This window comes from Arvicanthis niloticus, chromosome 5 (genome assembly GCF_011762505.2).
Source record: "Arvicanthis niloticus isolate mArvNil1 chromosome 5, mArvNil1.pat.X, whole genome shotgun sequence".
In the NCBI taxonomy this organism is placed as follows: Eukaryota; Metazoa; Chordata; class Mammalia; order Rodentia; family Muridae; genus Arvicanthis; species Arvicanthis niloticus.
Genome location: NC_047662.1, coordinates 28170582 through 28188567, shown reverse-complemented (window position 1 = coordinate 28188567; position 17986 = coordinate 28170582). Strand labels below are relative to the sequence as shown.

General features: G+C 40.7%; 1 protein-coding gene across 2 annotated transcripts in view; it reads right to left on the bottom strand.

Moving 5' to 3' along the window:
- Positions 1-2431: 2431 nt before the first annotated feature.
- The window catches only part of Ago3 (argonaute RISC catalytic component 3), an 85538-nt gene continuing 69983 nt past the window's right edge, over positions 2432-17986 (bottom strand). For both annotated transcript variants that reach the window (XM_034502336.2, XM_076934199.1), the window contains 2 exons: positions 16280-16479; positions 2432-15575 (listed from right to left, as the gene is read on the bottom strand). In XM_034502336.2, the coding sequence (XP_034358227.1) occupies positions 15467-15575; positions 16280-16479 (309 nt within the window). In that variant the 3' untranslated portion in view covers positions 2432-15466. The remainder of the gene's footprint in view (positions 15576-16279; positions 16480-17986) is intronic.

Below are 17986 nucleotides of genomic sequence, written 5' to 3'. Positions count from 1 at the left end.
ATTATGAAAACATTGTTTTTATTTTCAAAGATTTATTATTTTTATTTTTGTGTGTCTGTGTATCTGTGTGTCTGGCACATGAATGCATGGGCACAAGGAACACAGTAGAGGATGCTGGAATCCCTGGAGCTGGAGTTACAGATACTCATAAGTCACCTGACATGGGAGCTGGGGACCAAACTTGGTTTCTCTGAAAGAGTGGCAAGCACTCTTAACTGCTGAGCCATCTCCCCAGCCCACTTAAAACAATGTTTTGTTTTTTAAATCAAGTCAACATCTGTATTATCATTTACATACCCTATAGAAAGATATACAGAATGGATTAGGGTTGCTAAAAAAAAAAAACGACTACAGGTGGTTATGTAGTCTACAGGTGGCTATTCTGTCTACAGGTGGTTATGGGAGGGTCCCACATCCAGTGCAGCAGCAATGCTGGTTAAGTGAGTCTGTGCAGGCACAGCACTGGACACACTTCCTGAAGCCCTGGGGAGGCAGGGCCAGATCTTCCAGCAGGAGGTGTGTCTGTACTCAGCACTTGGAGGCAATGGTGTGTGACTGGGAACCCTGGATATTTCAGGAGCACCTAGAATCTGTGGTGAGCAGAAGAGGTGACTGGACAGATGCTCACAGATGTGCAAAAAAAAGTGTGGCTGGATATTTAAAAACTGAGTGTTAACTATCCTCTGGAAAAAATATCACTGACAATAGTTAAGGTGTAAATATGAAGACTGCCCTCCATTCTTGTGTTTGTCCCTTGTAGATGACCAGAGTTCCTTAACTTACTAACTTGCTTCCTAAATTACAGTGAAGACTTAAGCTGAGGTTTGCTGGTAAGTTTAACTCTGCTTGTTGGAAACGGATATCATTAGAGGGGTAAGAACTGTGATTTTAAAATGTTTTTTAAGTCTCATTAGATTTGTTTGATACTGACTGGTCCTGAGGTTGCAGTCAGGTGATGGACGCTATTTAGGGTATTTGGAGGTTTTGCTTAAGAGTGTCAGTAACTGGGGGCTGGAGAGATGGCTCAGTAGTTAAGAGCGCTGCTCTTCAAGAGGACCCAGCATCCACATGGTCGCTCACAACTGTTTGTAATTCCAGTTCCAGGGGATCTGACACCCTCACACAGGCAGAAACACCAATGTAAATAAAAATAAGTAAATCATTTAAAAAACATACAAAAAGGTGTCAGCGATGTAGGGAACAGAGACAGGAGGTACATCCCTCTGTCACTCACAGTGGCCAGCATTCTCAAATCTTTTAGAAACCTTGACTAGAGAACTACGATTTAATAAAAGACTTCCGTATAGATTTTAAACACGCGCACTGAGAGGAGAGCTCAGGGAGAAAGACACGCCCCTGAGTGTTCACGTGGACTTCTCTGAGAGAGAACACTGCTGTCTTTACAAGTCATAGATACGAACTGGGGGTTTTGAAGCTATTATCTGGGGAGTAGTTCTTGAGGGCACCCGATAGGATTAGAATTTATGTAAAAAAGTCTAGACCACAGGATGTAGAATGGTGAATTATTTTTATTGTAAATGAAGTCATGCTCTTTAAAAAAGTTATTTATTGTTATGTTGTTGTCGTCTTGTGTGTACTGGTGCATTCATGCCATGGTGCCCATGTGGAGGTCAGAGGACAACCTTCAGGAGTCAGTCCTCTCTTTCCATCCTGAGTTCTGAACTTAGGTCAGGCTTGTTTGGCAAGTCTTCTACCAAGTGAGCCAATCGAGAAATGTCTGGGAAAAGGAATGAGGCCTTCTCTATCCAAAGTCATATACATTCAGGCCTTGAGCCTGGGGGTGGTGTCACTGCTATTTTTGCATAAAGGGCTGTTACGTTAGCAATGGTTACAGTAAATGTCTTGGATCTCCCCCACCCCTTCCTCCAGACAGAATTTCTTTGTGTAAACTTTGCTGTCATGGAACTTGCTCTGCAGACCAGGCTGGCCTTGAACTCAGAAATCCACCTGCCTCTGCCTCTCAAGTGCTGGGATTAAAGGCGTGAGCCATCACTGCCTGACAGAATTCTTGGCTCCCAGTTTGTCAGACTCCTGACTGAAGGGCTCCTTTTCCTTCCTGTGGCCCATAATTTCCCCTCATTTTGCAGCCTATCTTGGGTTGTTTAAGGGTTTGTAATTACTCAAAAGTATATTTTTGATAGGTCAATTATTTTATGTGTACAAGTGTTTTCTTGTATGTATGTATATGTTCCACATGCATGCTTGGTGCCTACAGAGGCCAGCAGAGGGCGTCATATCCTGTGGAACTGGAGTTCCAGATGCTTATGTGTTGCCACATGGACCTAGCTGTTTAAAACCAACTTCTTCTAGCTCAACTTCACACTAAGGTTTTGAAATATTTTTTTAGGGTAGGACAGTTAAACTGAAAGTAGAAAATTTAATACCAACCTAGAAATACTGAAGACAAGCATTTTTGATCAAAAACTTTATTAGCTTTCTGCTTCTCGTAATCGTACATCTTTAAGAAGTTAACATGACAGCTCAGAGCCTGGCCCCCAGTACACAGTGATAGAATTCAGCATTTGGTGACTCTAACGCCACATGATCACACACGTCACCTCCAGCAGAGTTCCCATTCTTCTTAAATATGGCAGCCAAGCATCACTCTGTATCTTTTCTGGTCCCATGGTAACTTACAGATCAGACCTACTCCACTGTCTTATCTGGTGTTAGCATGTAGCCAAATATGTAAAAAGGCAGCAGCTAGACAAACATCATGAAGTGCTGTAGTCTGAATACTATAGTAAACTTCTTTCTTATGAAAAGCCAATGGAGACTATGAGGCGAGCTCAGGCATAGGACAGAGCCACTGCAGGAGGGGACGGTGAGAAAGGGGCCAGAGCCCCATGTTGTTCTCTGGTGTCAGTAGGAATATTTGGCAAGAGCTGGGAGTGTAAGAGGGTGGAAAAGGTTACTCTGAATTTATGTAATGTTTCAGTTTGGAAACATTCTGTTAACTCTGAAATCGCAGTTTACATCTGTAATACAAATAGGCACACATGGTCAAGGGGATTAAAAGGTACATTTAAAAGGCGATCCACGTGGAGGACATTTTTCGAAGGTGGCCCCACCCTCCCCACATGTCTTATCATTTACAGTTCACTCCTCAGAAAGGTCCCTTTAAGAAGAATGTTAGTTCTTCATCCATTACTCAGGGTTTAAAAGCAGCAGCAACTGTCTGAAGCAGGAGCAGTGAACATCGCTTTGTGGAGAAGGGAATTCGGAGGGAGGCGTATGGTTGCAATGGAATGGTCAGACTGCCATGTTAGTCTTCCCAACATGAAAAAAACAAGGTATTATTCTGTTTATTTAAACTTAATCCATATAGTGTTATAAAGTATTTATATATACACACATACAAACGGCACTGTTTTCCACAGCCGACAAATGCACCCACATATTAATTCACAAAATGATACTTAGGAGATACAGTAATACTTTTATGGGTCCATAACGGAGAGAGACATTAAAGCTACACATTACAGTAAAAACCGTTTAACAGTGTTCCGATAGATCAGTGTTAGCTATTGCACTGCACACGGTGCCTTTTTTTTTTTTGGAGACAAGGTCTTGCTCCATAGCTGTGACTGGGTAACCCTCCCGTCCTTCTGCTTTCCAGGTGCTGGGACTACAGAGCTGAGTCACCACATTTAGCTTTCTTCATGTTTAAGCATAAAGTTCCTCAACGTCTCACCTTGTAATTCTAATTGTTCTATTAAACTAACGACAGATGTCATATTTGTTAGCAAGAACTTGGAAAGGCCCAAATGCTCACAAGAACGGGAGGTCACTATTAGTAGAGATGAGAATAACCACTGAATCCATCCATACCCTGTATACGTAATACATTCATTTTTCTTTAGAAGCAAAACCAAAAGCAACAAACTTGTTGCAAAAGGAATTGTTTATACCTGTGGTGACATGTCCTTCCTAGAAACAGAAGTCCTACCTTACAGGAAAATGGGTTTCCTATTGAAATGTTAGGCCCTGCCAGCACTCCATAGGATACATGGGTCATACATGCAGTACCACCTGCAGCCAGTCTCTCAGACTTCTGAGAGAGGATCTCGCTAAGTAGCCTTGGCCTCGAACTTGTGCTCTGCCTGCTGCAGCCTCCCGCATGCTGGGACCAGAGGTGTCTGGCTCATGTTCTAACCTTTACAGATAAATGGTGATCGGAGTTTTTAAAGTAAAGCCAAGTTCAACTCTGTAAGTGACAAGTGAAATCAGGACACTTTGCTCTTAGAGCCTAGCCACCTCTCCAAGGGAAAGGGACCAAATATCTGCCAAGGAGCAGTGGGGGAGGCCCAGGAGAACAGCAGCTGAGGTGCACACGAAACACAGGCACTGGGAGACAATGGGGCATGTTCAAAGCTGGGAGCCTAACGGCCTCCCCACTAACTCGAAGTGCAGCTGCAACTACGTTAGCACCACTGAAAGGAATTTAGTTTTGAAAACTTACGGTGTTTGCCAGAGGTTAGCACAAAGAAAAAAGTGTGCCCATGTGCTGACCTCTGGCAGGGAAGAGCCAGGACACACCACATCATGATGCCTCCATGGCTTTCATGCTTGTCTCAAAAAAAAAAAAAAAAAAAAAAAAAAAAAAAAAAAAAAAAAAAAAAAAACGATCTGCCGTAACAAAGACACTTTCACAGAACTTTCTCTACCACTCTGAACTTCTGGATAGCTTTTCCTCTGGGGAAGTCAAGTGTTATTCATAAACAGATTCTCAAGGAGATTTGGTGAGGTAGGTGAGGGCAGGTGACATCACTACAGGGAGATAGGCAGAGAGAGGGAAGACAATGCCAGCGGTCACAGAACAGATGAATGGCAGAACCAGGGGGAGCAACACCCAAGTCTCTGGCATATGCTCTACAGACCTTTCTACTCTCAAAAGCTTAAATAATTTCTTCATAGTCCCCTTTTAGTTGACACCTTTTAAAAGTCACATCGGTTACAGCTCAGGCCTGACTAGAAATGGGTTGAATTTTTTTCTTTTTCTAGAGACAGGGTCTTATATTGCCCAGGTTGACCAGAAACTCAAATGTATGACCCTATGCCTGGTGATATACGTTTATGTTACTTTACTTATGAGCATATGTAAGTCCAGAAGGGGACATCAGACTCCCCAACCCCCGCCCCTGGAGCCAGGGGCTGGAGTTCCAGGCATTTGTGAGCTGTCAATGGAGGTGCTGGGAACTGAATTCTGGTTCTGACAGAACAGTAAGTGCTCTGAACAGCTGAGCATCTCTCTCTAGGCCCTAAAAAGTACTTTTTGTTTTTTTCTACACACCAATAAATCAAATGTGATAAATATATCTATATATCAACTTCAGTTAAATAAATAAATATGTAAAAGGAATGGATAGTTTAAGAAAGCAAGAAATATGTAAATTAGAAGGAGTTGTCTAAGTACTAATCCATTCAACCTATTTAAAAATATATACTTATTTCTGAGTTCGAGGCCAGCCTGGTCTACAGAGTGAGTTCCAGGACAGCTAGTACTACACGGAGAAACCCTGTCTCGAAAAACCAAAAAAAAAAAAAAAAAAAGCCATATATGTACTAAAATAAGTCAGAAAGTTTTTTTTCTTGGTCTGGAGCTTGTGATGTAGACTAGGCTGGTCTCAAAATAAGAGATTGCCCTGTCTCCTGGTGTGTTTTGATTAAAGGTGTATGTCACCATCCTGGCTAAAATAATTCTTCTCACCAAGCAGAAACTTCTGGCAAATGGATGGCCCTTCTTCTCCAACTATTCTAGACTGTTACCCATCCATAGCCGAGGTCTATGTAAACAGCCTGTAAACCTTTTTGTTTACAGAAAAGAAAAAGTTGTGCCCTGGGCTAAGGAGGTACCTGGCAAACTTTCAGACAAAAGAGCCCACCAGTTCATGCTTGCTGTTCTTGGTTGTTTCCTGGAGGGGGCGGGGGCAGGGGGCAGGGGCAGGGGCATGGATGGGGGCAGGGGGGACAGGTTTGTGCTGGCAATATATGTGCTTTACCACCTGAAGTACACCGCTAGCCTATACCTAGTACCCATGTAGGCTTGCAACAATGAATCATTCCCTGACTGTGAAAAGAGAGGCGTTTGCTTAGTCATCACCAGAGATCAAGTGTCTTGTAATAAAAACCAAAGCGCCCTCTTACTAACTCCTCGGGACCAAACTGGATGTATTAACCAGATGGAACAAGATTCGTTCTTCTTTCTAACCCACCAGTGTTTCCCCCAAGTCTGCACAGGAAAGTCTGACAAGGCCCAGACTGGGGTTTTCTAAAGAGAGACCCACCAAAGCTACAGTAACACCAGGCTTCTACTTAAGGATGACAACTTCAGGTGAGCCCCTCACTATAATGCAGAGTGACTTCTAAGATGTTAATTTGCCAAGAACAGGCACAGCTGTATATATGAACAAACAGCTAACATGTCTCTATTACAAACCCTTCCTGACATCTGTGTCAAACAGCAACCACTGCTCCTGTGATCACTGTGATCTATGAACTTGGAAAACACTAATACATGGTTTCTAGGATCCCAGCAAAGAAACTGTCTCCACATTTCCCTTCGCTGTCTGCTCCCACAGCCTCATTGGTCGGCGTCTTTATAAATCCCTCCCATTTCCACAGATCCCTTTAATAAAGACAGAGTCACATACACAGCACATGGGAAACATTCCTTCTTTGAGCTGAAGATTTCCATTGGCTAAGTCCAGGCAGGTTTGTTTGTTTGTTTTCAAACAACAGTCATGAAGACGAAATCTTTAGGCATGAAATACCAGACTAAATTCCCTCTCTAGTCTCTGATGCAGCCAGTGGCAAGTTTCCTAGGATGGCCTCCAACTCAGTATGTAATCAAAGAGAACCCTGAACTCCGATCCTCCTGAGTGCTGGGATTATAGGAATGTACCACTAAGCCCAGTTTGTGAAGCACTAGGGATTGAACTCAGGGCTTCAGCCATGGGAGGCAAGCAGTCTTCTTCTGCATGAGCTACACCCCCAGCCACTAATAGCCTCTTAAAACTGCAAACATAAGATTATAGACGTGCACACGGCCTGTGACTGGGAAGAAGAAAACCACCACAGGGAGGTCTTCTGAGCAAGGTGTACATCTTTTTTACCCACAGGATTGTTCCTGAAGGTTCTTTAATGGACAACCTACATCTCCCTGCACAGATACTCGGTTCTAAGAGGTGGACTGTGAACTTAAACAAGCCATGTAGTGTCTCATTGTTGATGTGGCACCGATGCCAGGTATCTGGGTGTGTGGAGCCTCCCACGGAAGCTCAGGTACACAAAAGCTTTCAGAAAAGAAAGCTGGATTTCAGACAGCCTCAAAAACACTAGTATAAGAAAATGATATGTCCATCTACTTGGAACAAGGCTGACATACAATGAAATTGAAGATACAGTGATCAAGAGGACTTAGCTATACTTGCATGGAAAAAAAAAAAAAAAAAAAGCCCAGCCACTTGAAATAGTCTCTCCTTAATAGTTAACAAGTTTGTCCGATCAGTGCAATGACAGTCAGTGAGTACTTGGTGTGTGGAGGAAGGAATGAGCTCAGAAGGTACGTTAGAAAGCAAGGTATGTGACCAGAAGAACACACCAAGAAATGACTTAGCTAATGTCTACATGAAATCACGGGTTGACTCATTTTACAATGTGTTTTTACTTACTATAGAAAATATTGAGGCTGGAGAGATGGCTCAGTGGTTAAGAGCACTGGCTGTTCTTCCAGAGGTCCTGAGTTCAAATCCCAGCAACCACATGGTGGCTCACAACCATCTGTAATGGGATCCGATGCCCTCTTCTGGTGCCTCTGAAGACAGTGACAGTGCACTCACCCATCTGTCCCCACAACCCCCCTGGAGGGAAGTGAAATGCACAGAGCCTCAACAGTTTGACGTTTAAAAATCCAAGACAGGATAAACGGGTCTCTTCATTTCTCACAGAAAAGAAAAATTCCTTAGCAAGCAAAAGTAGGAGTGTAAAAATATAATGGAGATATTTTACCTTCTTAAGGGAATACATCTTTTTCATACATTTATATTTAAAGGAATTAATGTGCCAATATAAAGGATACTGATGTCCTAAAAAACTGCAGTGATTGTATATACTCGAAATTAATATTCTACAATCATACTTTTTATTGCTTTTCAATTAGTTCATGTTACTACTTAGTTAATTTTTTTGTATTTTTTATTTTTGTACTTTTGGAGATGAGGTCTTACTATGTGGCCCTGGCTGGCCTGGAACTCACAGAGGTCAGGGAGCCTCTGGCTCCCAGGTGCTGCAGTTAAAGCCGTGCACCTTCACTCCAGGCCTTCTGAGGTCAATTTTAATCAGCTGGAATTATTCTGCCTTTGCTCTTCCTAGATACCTACATTCTTTTTTGTCACTAATACTCAGGGTTGAACCAACTTTAAAGCTATTCTAGGAAAGTACAGGGTAGCAAATCTTCCAAATAATTATGGGTAGGAAAATCTTATTTGGAACTCAATTATCAACAACTTGTATAACCTTTTCTATTGTCTTCCTGACTATAGAAATGAATCACAATCTTGCAATGTGCCTCAAGCTAAAAAACAAACAATCAAACAAACAACTTCCCCCAAACTGCAATCAGGTAAAATAAATCCAGTTTGTTAATGTTTGTTTACTACCACATGAAGGAGAAAAACCAAACCTAACTTACAGAGAAGCCGCCCCCCCCCCCATCTACATCTAAAGGCTGTCTTTAATGCCCATTATATAAAATACTAAATATTGTAAAGTAGAAAATAGTGTTAATGGTTTATTGGTAAAAATCCTAACTCTATAGACTTAGTAGTTTGGTTGATATATTAGCCTACCATCTCAGTTTCTGCTAATATCACAAAGAAAGAGAAAAGCTAGATATATCTATATAAAAACAAAATACCTTAAATCCAGCATCTGGGCAAAATGCAAAAGTCGCACATAAATTGCCAGTAAATATGAACATCACTATAGAAAAATTAATATTAAAAATAAACTAATAATTGCTATTAAGACATTATAAAAATGAAGTTTAACGTGGGAACAGACACCGCTCACCGCAGACAATCAGTGCAATGGCACTGACACTCTTACATAATGCCACAGACAAGGGTAAGGTATGTGAGGGTGGCGGTTCCTGTGTGTTTAGTCATCTTCTGGATGAGCGGTCACCAAATTCACAAGCAGGAACTGGTTAAGTTGGCCATGTAGCTGTTTACTGCTTCTTGCTGTAGGAAAAAGCTGCTGGCTTCCTAACAGATGCCTGAGTTCCTAGCAGGCTTGAATGGTCTCACTTTGCTTATTCCCACAGCCCAAAGTGCATTTTTCTTTCTTTTCCTAGTGCTAGGAATAAAATCAGGGTTTTGCATATGCCAAGCAAAAAACTACAACGAGTAGTTGTAGACCTCAGACGACCATCCACTGTTAAATAATCGACCATGCCCTCTTCCTGTCATTTCCCATAGTCCTTCCACCCTAAAAAACAGGAATCATTTAAGATAGTCATTACTGTCTAAAAACCAAAATTCCCCTAAAGACTGAGCTCTCATGTTGCTTTCTCTCTTACACTGGTCTCAGTGTTGTAGCTCTCCCTGGGTAAGCACCATCCTTAAAGACGGACGAGTCATGAGGAAAGGTTAAGTCAGGAGGTAACCTGTGCTGAAAATGGAAAAGCGCCTCATAACACACCACTCCTGCCATGGTACTCTGCCAGGGGCACTTACTACTGTATCTGTTATCTTATGTATCATAGATACTTCAAACATAACTGAGAATTAAGAATCATATTTTCAAATTTACAAAATCAATTTGGTGAGCATTAGCTCAGACTCGTTACTACACAGAAGCTCCTTGGTTCTCTGGACCAAATTCAGGACAACGGTTAACACTGTTTATATGAAACTGACATATTCTTAGTATTCTACATTATCATAAAAATGTTTAGCTTTATGTTGTTTGAAAAATAAAAATCTACAGCACCATCTTCAGAAAAGGCACTTTCTAAGAACCACCTTGCTTTTAAAAAATGACTTCAAACCCAGTGTCTACCCTGAAAAACCTCTTTACTGAGACCCAATAGCAGATTCTGGTGACCTTAGACACTGATTTAAAAAGGAAGGGGCCACTGGCTGGCTGGCGGTTTGAGGAGATCCTAGTTTTGTCACCTGTTTGCTACCCAGAACATTAACATGGTGGTCTACTGGGAATCCAACCCTCCACACTGGGATTCGCCATCCTTCCCTTCAAGATAAAGTCATTAACTTTCACGCTTTAAGAACAAAAGATTCTTAAGAAAACTCTAGGGCATTCCTTTTGATGGGCAAGGTAAACTTCATCTGTCCATAGATTATATCAACAGAAGCCTTGTTCACTTTAGAGTTGCTGACTTGCAGGGAAAATCAGAAACTGAAAATGTAATGTTATTATAATCTTTTTTTTGGTGTGATATATTTTATCACTATATAATCACCTTCCTCCCTTAGAACTCAGCCTGGGTTTAATAATCACAGCATCATATTGATTGTTGCCAATATGTTTTAGAGACAATTCTCTTTCTGACTTCTTTTGTCTTGTGTTTTTCTTTTTGGAGGACTGGGGGTTTGGCAGAGTTGGGGGTCACAGTACTACTATGTATCCTAGACTGGCCTCAAACTGCCCAGGTTAGTCTTGAACTCCAGATCCTCTGGCCTCAGCCTCTGGAATGCTAGGGTCATAGGCATGCACTAGGCCCAGCTGCCTTTCTGATTTCTATACGGACTTAAAAATTATAACATTTAAAAGTACATTTGTGTGTGTGTGTGTGTGTGTGCCTGCCCACGTGCTTGAGCCTGCATGGGTGGTGCCGTGGCATGTGTGCGAAGGTCAGAGGGCAAGTTATGGGAGAGGGTTCTGTCTTTCCACTATTTGGGTCCCAAGGACTGAGCTCAGGTTTTCAGGCTTGCTGTTGAGTGCCTTTACCTGCTGAGCCATCTCCCTGCCTCTGTATTGACCTTTACATAATTATTCTTGGCTTAGTTTTTGACTCATAGAATCACAGAAATCTTATGTGTTAAGCGGAAAGGGAAACGAAGACACTCTAAGTCAGAATTATAACAAGACTCAGGAAGATCTCACTCAAGGTAAAGTTCTCCAACTATTTTTATTAAAGCTTCGGAAATATCTACTGATTCTCAAAAAGAATGAACGGGGCTAACACTTCACGGATAAAACAGCTGAATCAAGAATGTTGGACAAGTGAACTGTCTTTCTTTGAGGAACTCACGAAACTTACAAGAGACAGGTAAACTACACGGAACTGTTAAGAGCAGCCTTTCTCTGCGGCAGGAGAGTACCTACAAGGATGAGGTAAACAAAATGTTTGCTGTGTTTTGAGATATGGTCTCATGTTACTGAGGCTGGCTTTGAATTCCTGATGCTCCTGAGGGCTAGGGTTATAGGTGTACCTTATAATTGAACATATAACTCAGTTTAATGACACCCAGTGAAAATTATGCAGAGATGTCAGTTAAACTTCTTTGCAAAACATAATTAAAAAGGTTTGAATCAGAAAGGGAACAAACTATTCTACCAGTGTCCAAAGTGGCTAGCTCCTCGAATTTCAAGAATCAAGCACGTGAAAAGCCCCACCACATGTTTCGGATAGACATCTCTCAGGGCTTCACTTCTATAGCTGCTCTCCAAGGACTCACACTGCCTGTGACTGAGATCTCGAGGCCATTTCTACTCAACAGCCGTTGCTTTCTTATTCCCCAAGACACACTTTAAGCTTGCCACCCGATGATCCATGAGACATGAGGAAAGTCACTGTTAGGCTATGGGAACCATAGAGAGCCTGGCTTGGAAAACTTGTTGGGTCTTTCGAAGATGAGGAGTCTCTTTGCTGAAAGTAGAGATGAATCTTTATCAAATGCCTCCCAAAACACACAGAACCTACTGGAGTCCCTTCTAGATTCTCTTTAGGAACAAAAATAAATTAATAGGTCATAAGCAGAGGTATTTCCAGACTAGTTTTGCCTGGAAAACTTGTTAAAAGATAATTATCAATAAAACAAAAAAATCATCTATATTTCTGTGGAAATGTGCCAAAGCCCAGGACTGAGAAGACTGAAGTACCTTCCTGTGGGCTGTCAATGCAAATACACCTACATTTCTAAGGCAAAGGTGATCTGTCACTAAACTAAAACCAGCACTGTTTCAAGTACCTGCTGTTCGTTACCTTCATATATTATGTCCCTAAACTTATCGAAGAAACAAGAAGTGTCTGACAGTAGCCTGGCATCTTGCTTTTCTCATTATTTAGTGCAGTAAATCTCAGCATCTACTTCAATAAATATAGCAGCTACAGAATTATTAATATATGGTCTCAATGCCAGTGCTTAGATACTGTAATACAGACTTGTAACATGCACACTCTACAGACACAACTGCCACCAAGAATCTACAACCAAACCCACAAGTCGATAGTCATCAGCTCAGAGCAAGAGAATGGTAGAAGAGAAACGTTACTATGGCTTCATGATGTTTAAACTGAAAGGAACTTAAGAAAAAAGATTAAGAATTCTACCCAGAAATGAAAAAATAGTATAAATTTCAAGAAGTATTTTCTATAGGTCTTTTTATCTTAAAATTCTAAGCACAAGGTTTGTTGGCATTAAGTTTGGTATACCAATTTATTAGTAAGCAAAATAGAAATATACTATACATATTCTTCTAAGTTAATTATCTTAAACTAGCAAGACTGAATAATGTAAATGCATTCTAAAAAAGAAACCATTTAAAAGATAAAACCTTATATTTTAGAAAATAAAATTCTTCCCCTTAAAAAATCCTTTCAAATAAGAGTTAAAGTTAGGGCATTACTCTGGCATGTGTGAGACCAAAGGTCAGGACAGGGACAGGGTGCCCATGCTACTCCTAAAGCTCCTCACATGAATATGTGCAGGGCCAAAAAGGATGCTCTACTGAGCAAACACAATCCAGTCAAAGACTTTTACCATGGAGGCTGTACCATTCTAGTTCCTTGGCCGTGTTCCCCAACAGCCAGGTATGATGGTAGGAGTCCAGTGGTCCCAACTACCAGGAGGTTGAGAAGACTTCTGGACCCCAGGGGTTGGAGGCCAGCAAGGGCAATAAAGAGAGAGTTTGTCTCAAAAACAAGCAAGCAAACAAACCAACCCCAAATGTCTTGTAAGGAGTTTTCTTTTGCCAGGGTTGAGATGGGAATATTTTGGAAGGAAAAAAAAATGTATAAACTACATAAATATCCTTTGTAAAGTGCTTTGAAACAGTATTGAGAATTGTATTTTAGATACTTCAAAGCAATAAACATATAAAATACAGTACTTTCTTTAGTGTTCTGGCAAAGGGAAAGAAGATTTCACGCCTGTAGGACATGGCTCAGATTTTAGATTCAAATACAGCAAGTTGGCAATAATGTGGACTGAAAGTAAGAGAGAGAGAGTGAAGACCTAACTGCATTCCTGTTCACGGCAGATGGAGTTCTGAAAGGCTGACAGTGCCTAGTGCAAACATCTGTAGTGTCTGTCCATGGAGGCGGTGTGAGACAAGAACAGAGAAAACTCACATGCAATGTTCATGACTTACAAAGTGCAAAGTTCCCCAAACCTGACATTACTGAGAAACTCAGCTTTGACAGCTTTAAAGTTATTAACTAAAATTACTATTAAAAAAGTGGAGAAAATTAAGTTTTTAAGAGTTTTCACTATATTTCAAAAAATTTTACTAATTTTAAATGATTAAAGTCCTAATTTCCTTCATCACTGCCATCTTGTTTTTAAAGAGAAAGTTAGACTGGTAAAAAGATAGAAAAAAAATCATCCAGTATTTTCTCGATTCCTGTTAGTCAAAGAAGCACAATTCTTCAATAAGTAAGATATATTTTCAGGTAATTTAAAAATATTTAAATCTTAAGCTGTTAATTGGCATTTTTAAAAACTAAAGTTCAGCTCTGTCGCTCATCTCTTAGCTGAGGCGCCTTTAGTTTGTTTCACCCCTTTGGCTATAATTGTTTTAAAACTGAAAATTATGAAACTCTCCTTCAATTAAGGTTGTATTACTTTGCCCCCTTTAAATGACATAGATGCCTGTTCTTCCTGTTATCCATAGTGAGGACAACAGACATGACTTCCCTGTAAAACTGCTTATTGCACTAAAAGAGCAAAAACTGTCTCAGTTCTTAAACATGATTATAGTTCTATAAAAGATGTAGCCAATACAGCTTATTATTATTAAAGCACTATTCTAATGAATTTAAAGGCAAAAGGAGCTAGAATTCAACATACATATATGTTTATATATATATTATATATATATGAAAATCACATTAAGGTATGAGGGTGGTAAGTAAACTAGCAAAAACAGAACAAAAGTAAACCCAATTCCTTCCTTTTTCCAACCTATAGAGTTTTAGATTTTTCAAATATTTACCCTTTATAAAAGCTTGAAGGGATTTCCAGGTATAACTCATATAAACAGAAGGCTTTAGAACATTTGCTACTGATCAGAAAGATGTCTGACAAGGTTTTGTATTTATAGCAGCTTTAACAAATTCACTACAGAAAAGAACCCCTTGGTTGCCACTGTTTCTGAACACAGTGCACACACAGAGGAGAAAGGAGCAGATGTTCACAAACATGGTGTCAGGAGCCAAGGACTCCTGTGTGTGAGATAGGGGCTAGGAGTAGGGTACATAAAATAAAACCAGAAATCTAGTTTGCCAAGCCTTCCTTCAAATGAACCAGATGTATGAACATACGAATATGAACGTATGAATGTCATTTGTAGCTATAGGGACCAAAGTATAGATGCTGAAGTCAAGGGAGGTAGTGAAGGAAACAAAATGCGGTCTAAGGGGGGGGGGTACAAGGCAAGACAGTTCCCCAGAGGGATGAATTATAAACTATACACACAGACACATATATATCAGTAATCTAGATCTAGATACATATGCACACGAAGTAACGTGTGGGTATTGAAAATACAGACTCCTTTACAAGAATAGATGCACATTACTTTTTCTGCACATATAACTGAACAATCATTATTTGTGTGTGTTTTTAAACCACCATTCATTCACTTTTCCTTTACTTTTTTGCAGAGATAGTTGTGCTGCTAAGCAACTTGAGGTAAAGGCATTAAAAGGGTTAGACGGTAAGAAGTGAGAATAAACAACGGCCCTGTTTCTTCTACAGGAGACTGCAAAAAAGCAGCAGGCTGGCCCCCAGTGTACAACGGTGCTGCCTTCTTTGACAAAGTAAACAATTTTCCTTGGATCAACATAAGGACCAAACCTCTACAGAGCACTGGCTTCTGTATGGCCGGAGGCCTCCCCAGTGAAGTGACTCCACTGGAAACATACATTGTATGTTGATCCGCCTTTCAGCTCTTCTCTCGGAGAGCCCACTTGAAGGTGTCAGGCAAAGTACATGGTGCGTAAGGTGTCTTGGTGAATCTGTACAGCCTTGGCGAGAGCTTGTGGATCTCGTCCATTGCTCTGTCCTGAAACATGGCTTCCTTCAGCACTGTAAGAGATGGGTTAATGAACTCAAACATTCTGCTCTGATGGAATAACTCTGAAGAATATTACATGTAGGAAATTCTAAAAATACTAGAGAATAGAGACTGGTATAGTAGACATTGTGTCTACCATTTAGCTTCAATATGGCCAATTTTATTTTGGCTCTTTCATTTTCTCAGTATTAATTAGAAACAAATCCCAGATATCATTTTGTCTAATATATATATAAAATAATATCTTCCTTGGGTAATTTGGAGAAGCAACAAAGTTACGAGATCATTCTGAATTTTTTTAAAGATTTATTTTATTTTTAATGTGTATGAGTATTTTGCCTGCTTGCATATAAGCACCATGGGCATGCTTGGTGCCATGGATCCCCTGGAACTAGAATAACAAGACAAATGTGAGCCACTGTGTGAATGCTGGGTATCAGAACCGGGTTCTCTAGAGGAGCAGCCAGAGCTCCCAGCCACGGGGCCATTCATTCATTTCCCCAGCCCCAGATCTTTCAATTACTAATATTTTTATTACACACAGTATTTTTAGTAGAAAACCGTATTTTGGGCCTATATTCCAAATGTCCCCCTTTCCAGTCCCCCAAAGAGAGGTACATATGCACAAACAAACAAACAAATAAAACGGCCCAAGAAAATCCTACTCTGTTTGGATCTGGTTTAAGAATCCCTACTTTTCATGGATTTATATTACCTGTCATGTTCCTTGTCCACAAGATGATATCTGGCTCTGAATGCCACCAGGTGAGCGTAATATGCTGGTGCAGGGATAGAAACAGATCGTGTACAGCGTACGTAAGTGTGACAGAGCTGGTAAGTGAGCAGCTGAAGTTCATCTGCAGTAAAGCAGTTGTCATCCCATAACACATGATAGTGTGAAGGACGGCTGGTACCCTAGCGGGAGGAAATAGGATAGTCTGTACATTTCTAAACTTTTCTTTCTTTCTAAGGTTTTTTTCACTGGTGAGCTGGCAAGATGGCTCACCGGTTAAAGGTGTGTGCTGCACAAGCCTGGTGAACTGAGTCTGATTCCTAAATCCCTTGTAAAGGTATATAGAGAGAACAGAATCCAGAAGGCTGTTTTCTGACTTCCACATTTGTGCAATGGCATGTTAATATTCACATACATACACAATAATAACCCATTTCATTGGTGTATATTCACTGTGCATAGTACTTGGTACATAAGAATACGTCCATGTAAGTATGTACCTTACTTTGAACATCCCTTCTGTCCTCCCTTCCCTCCCCCCACCTTCCCCTCCACCTCTCTCCACTGTTCCCCTACAGTCTCATCTCTACTTTCATGTCATCTATACATTCATGATTTTACATATCCTCGTAAATCTAAATGCTTTTAACCTATTTTATGTGTGTGGGTGTTTTGCCTGCTTCAATGCCATGTGCAGAGCTGGTGCTTGTGGAGGCCTGCAGAGAGCACTGGATCCCTGGGAGCTAGAGTTACTACGGACAGGGGTTAGTCACCATGTGGGTGCTGGGAATCGAATCTAGGTCCTCTAGAAGAGCAGCCAGTGCTCTTAACCTCTGAGCCATCTCTCCAGCCCCTCTCAACAAAATCTAGGACTCCTGATCCTCGTCTTCACCTCCCAAGTGCTGAGACTACAGGTTTGTACTCTCAGACCTAGCATATAAGCAAAGAGAGATCACGATGCTGAAAGTCATTATGTTAAGCAAAATAAGCCAGCTTCAAAAAGATAACACCAGATATTTTCTTTTATATGTGAAATCTATAGTTAAGATTATGTGTGTATGTATATGTACGTATATATATAAATGTGTATATTTATATATTTACATGTGTGTGTATGTGTAAGTCATAGATCTAGAAAACAGATAAGAAAGGAGGAAGAGGTATCAAGGAAGGGAGAAAAAGAAAGGGTAACAGGAAACATATGAAAGTGGGGTGAAGGGGAGGCACAGACAGCAAAGGGAAAGGAGGCAGGAGGTTGCAGGGAAGGAGAAGGGATGGTAACAAAGCACGTGACATACATGCATGAAAATGTGGCAAGAAAACCTATTATTTTGCTGGGTGTGGTGGCGCAAACCTTTACTCCCAGCAGAGGCAGGTGGATCTCTGAGTTCCAAGCCAGCCTGGTCTACAGACAGGACAGCCAAAGCTACACAGAGAAACCTTGTCTCAAAAAACAAAACAAAACACCAAAACCACCCAAGCAAAAACCAAACAACCCCCTCACTATTTTGTATAGTAACATTAAAATTGATATAAATAAGTAATTTTAAAAAAAGTTTTGCATTAAATTAAGGATTTAATTTAGGAAGATTCATTCTATTAAGCTAATTCTGCTCTTTTTTCTTCTTTTCTTTTCCTCCCTTTTGGATTTTCAAGACAGGGTTTCTTTGTGTAACCCTGGCTGTCCTG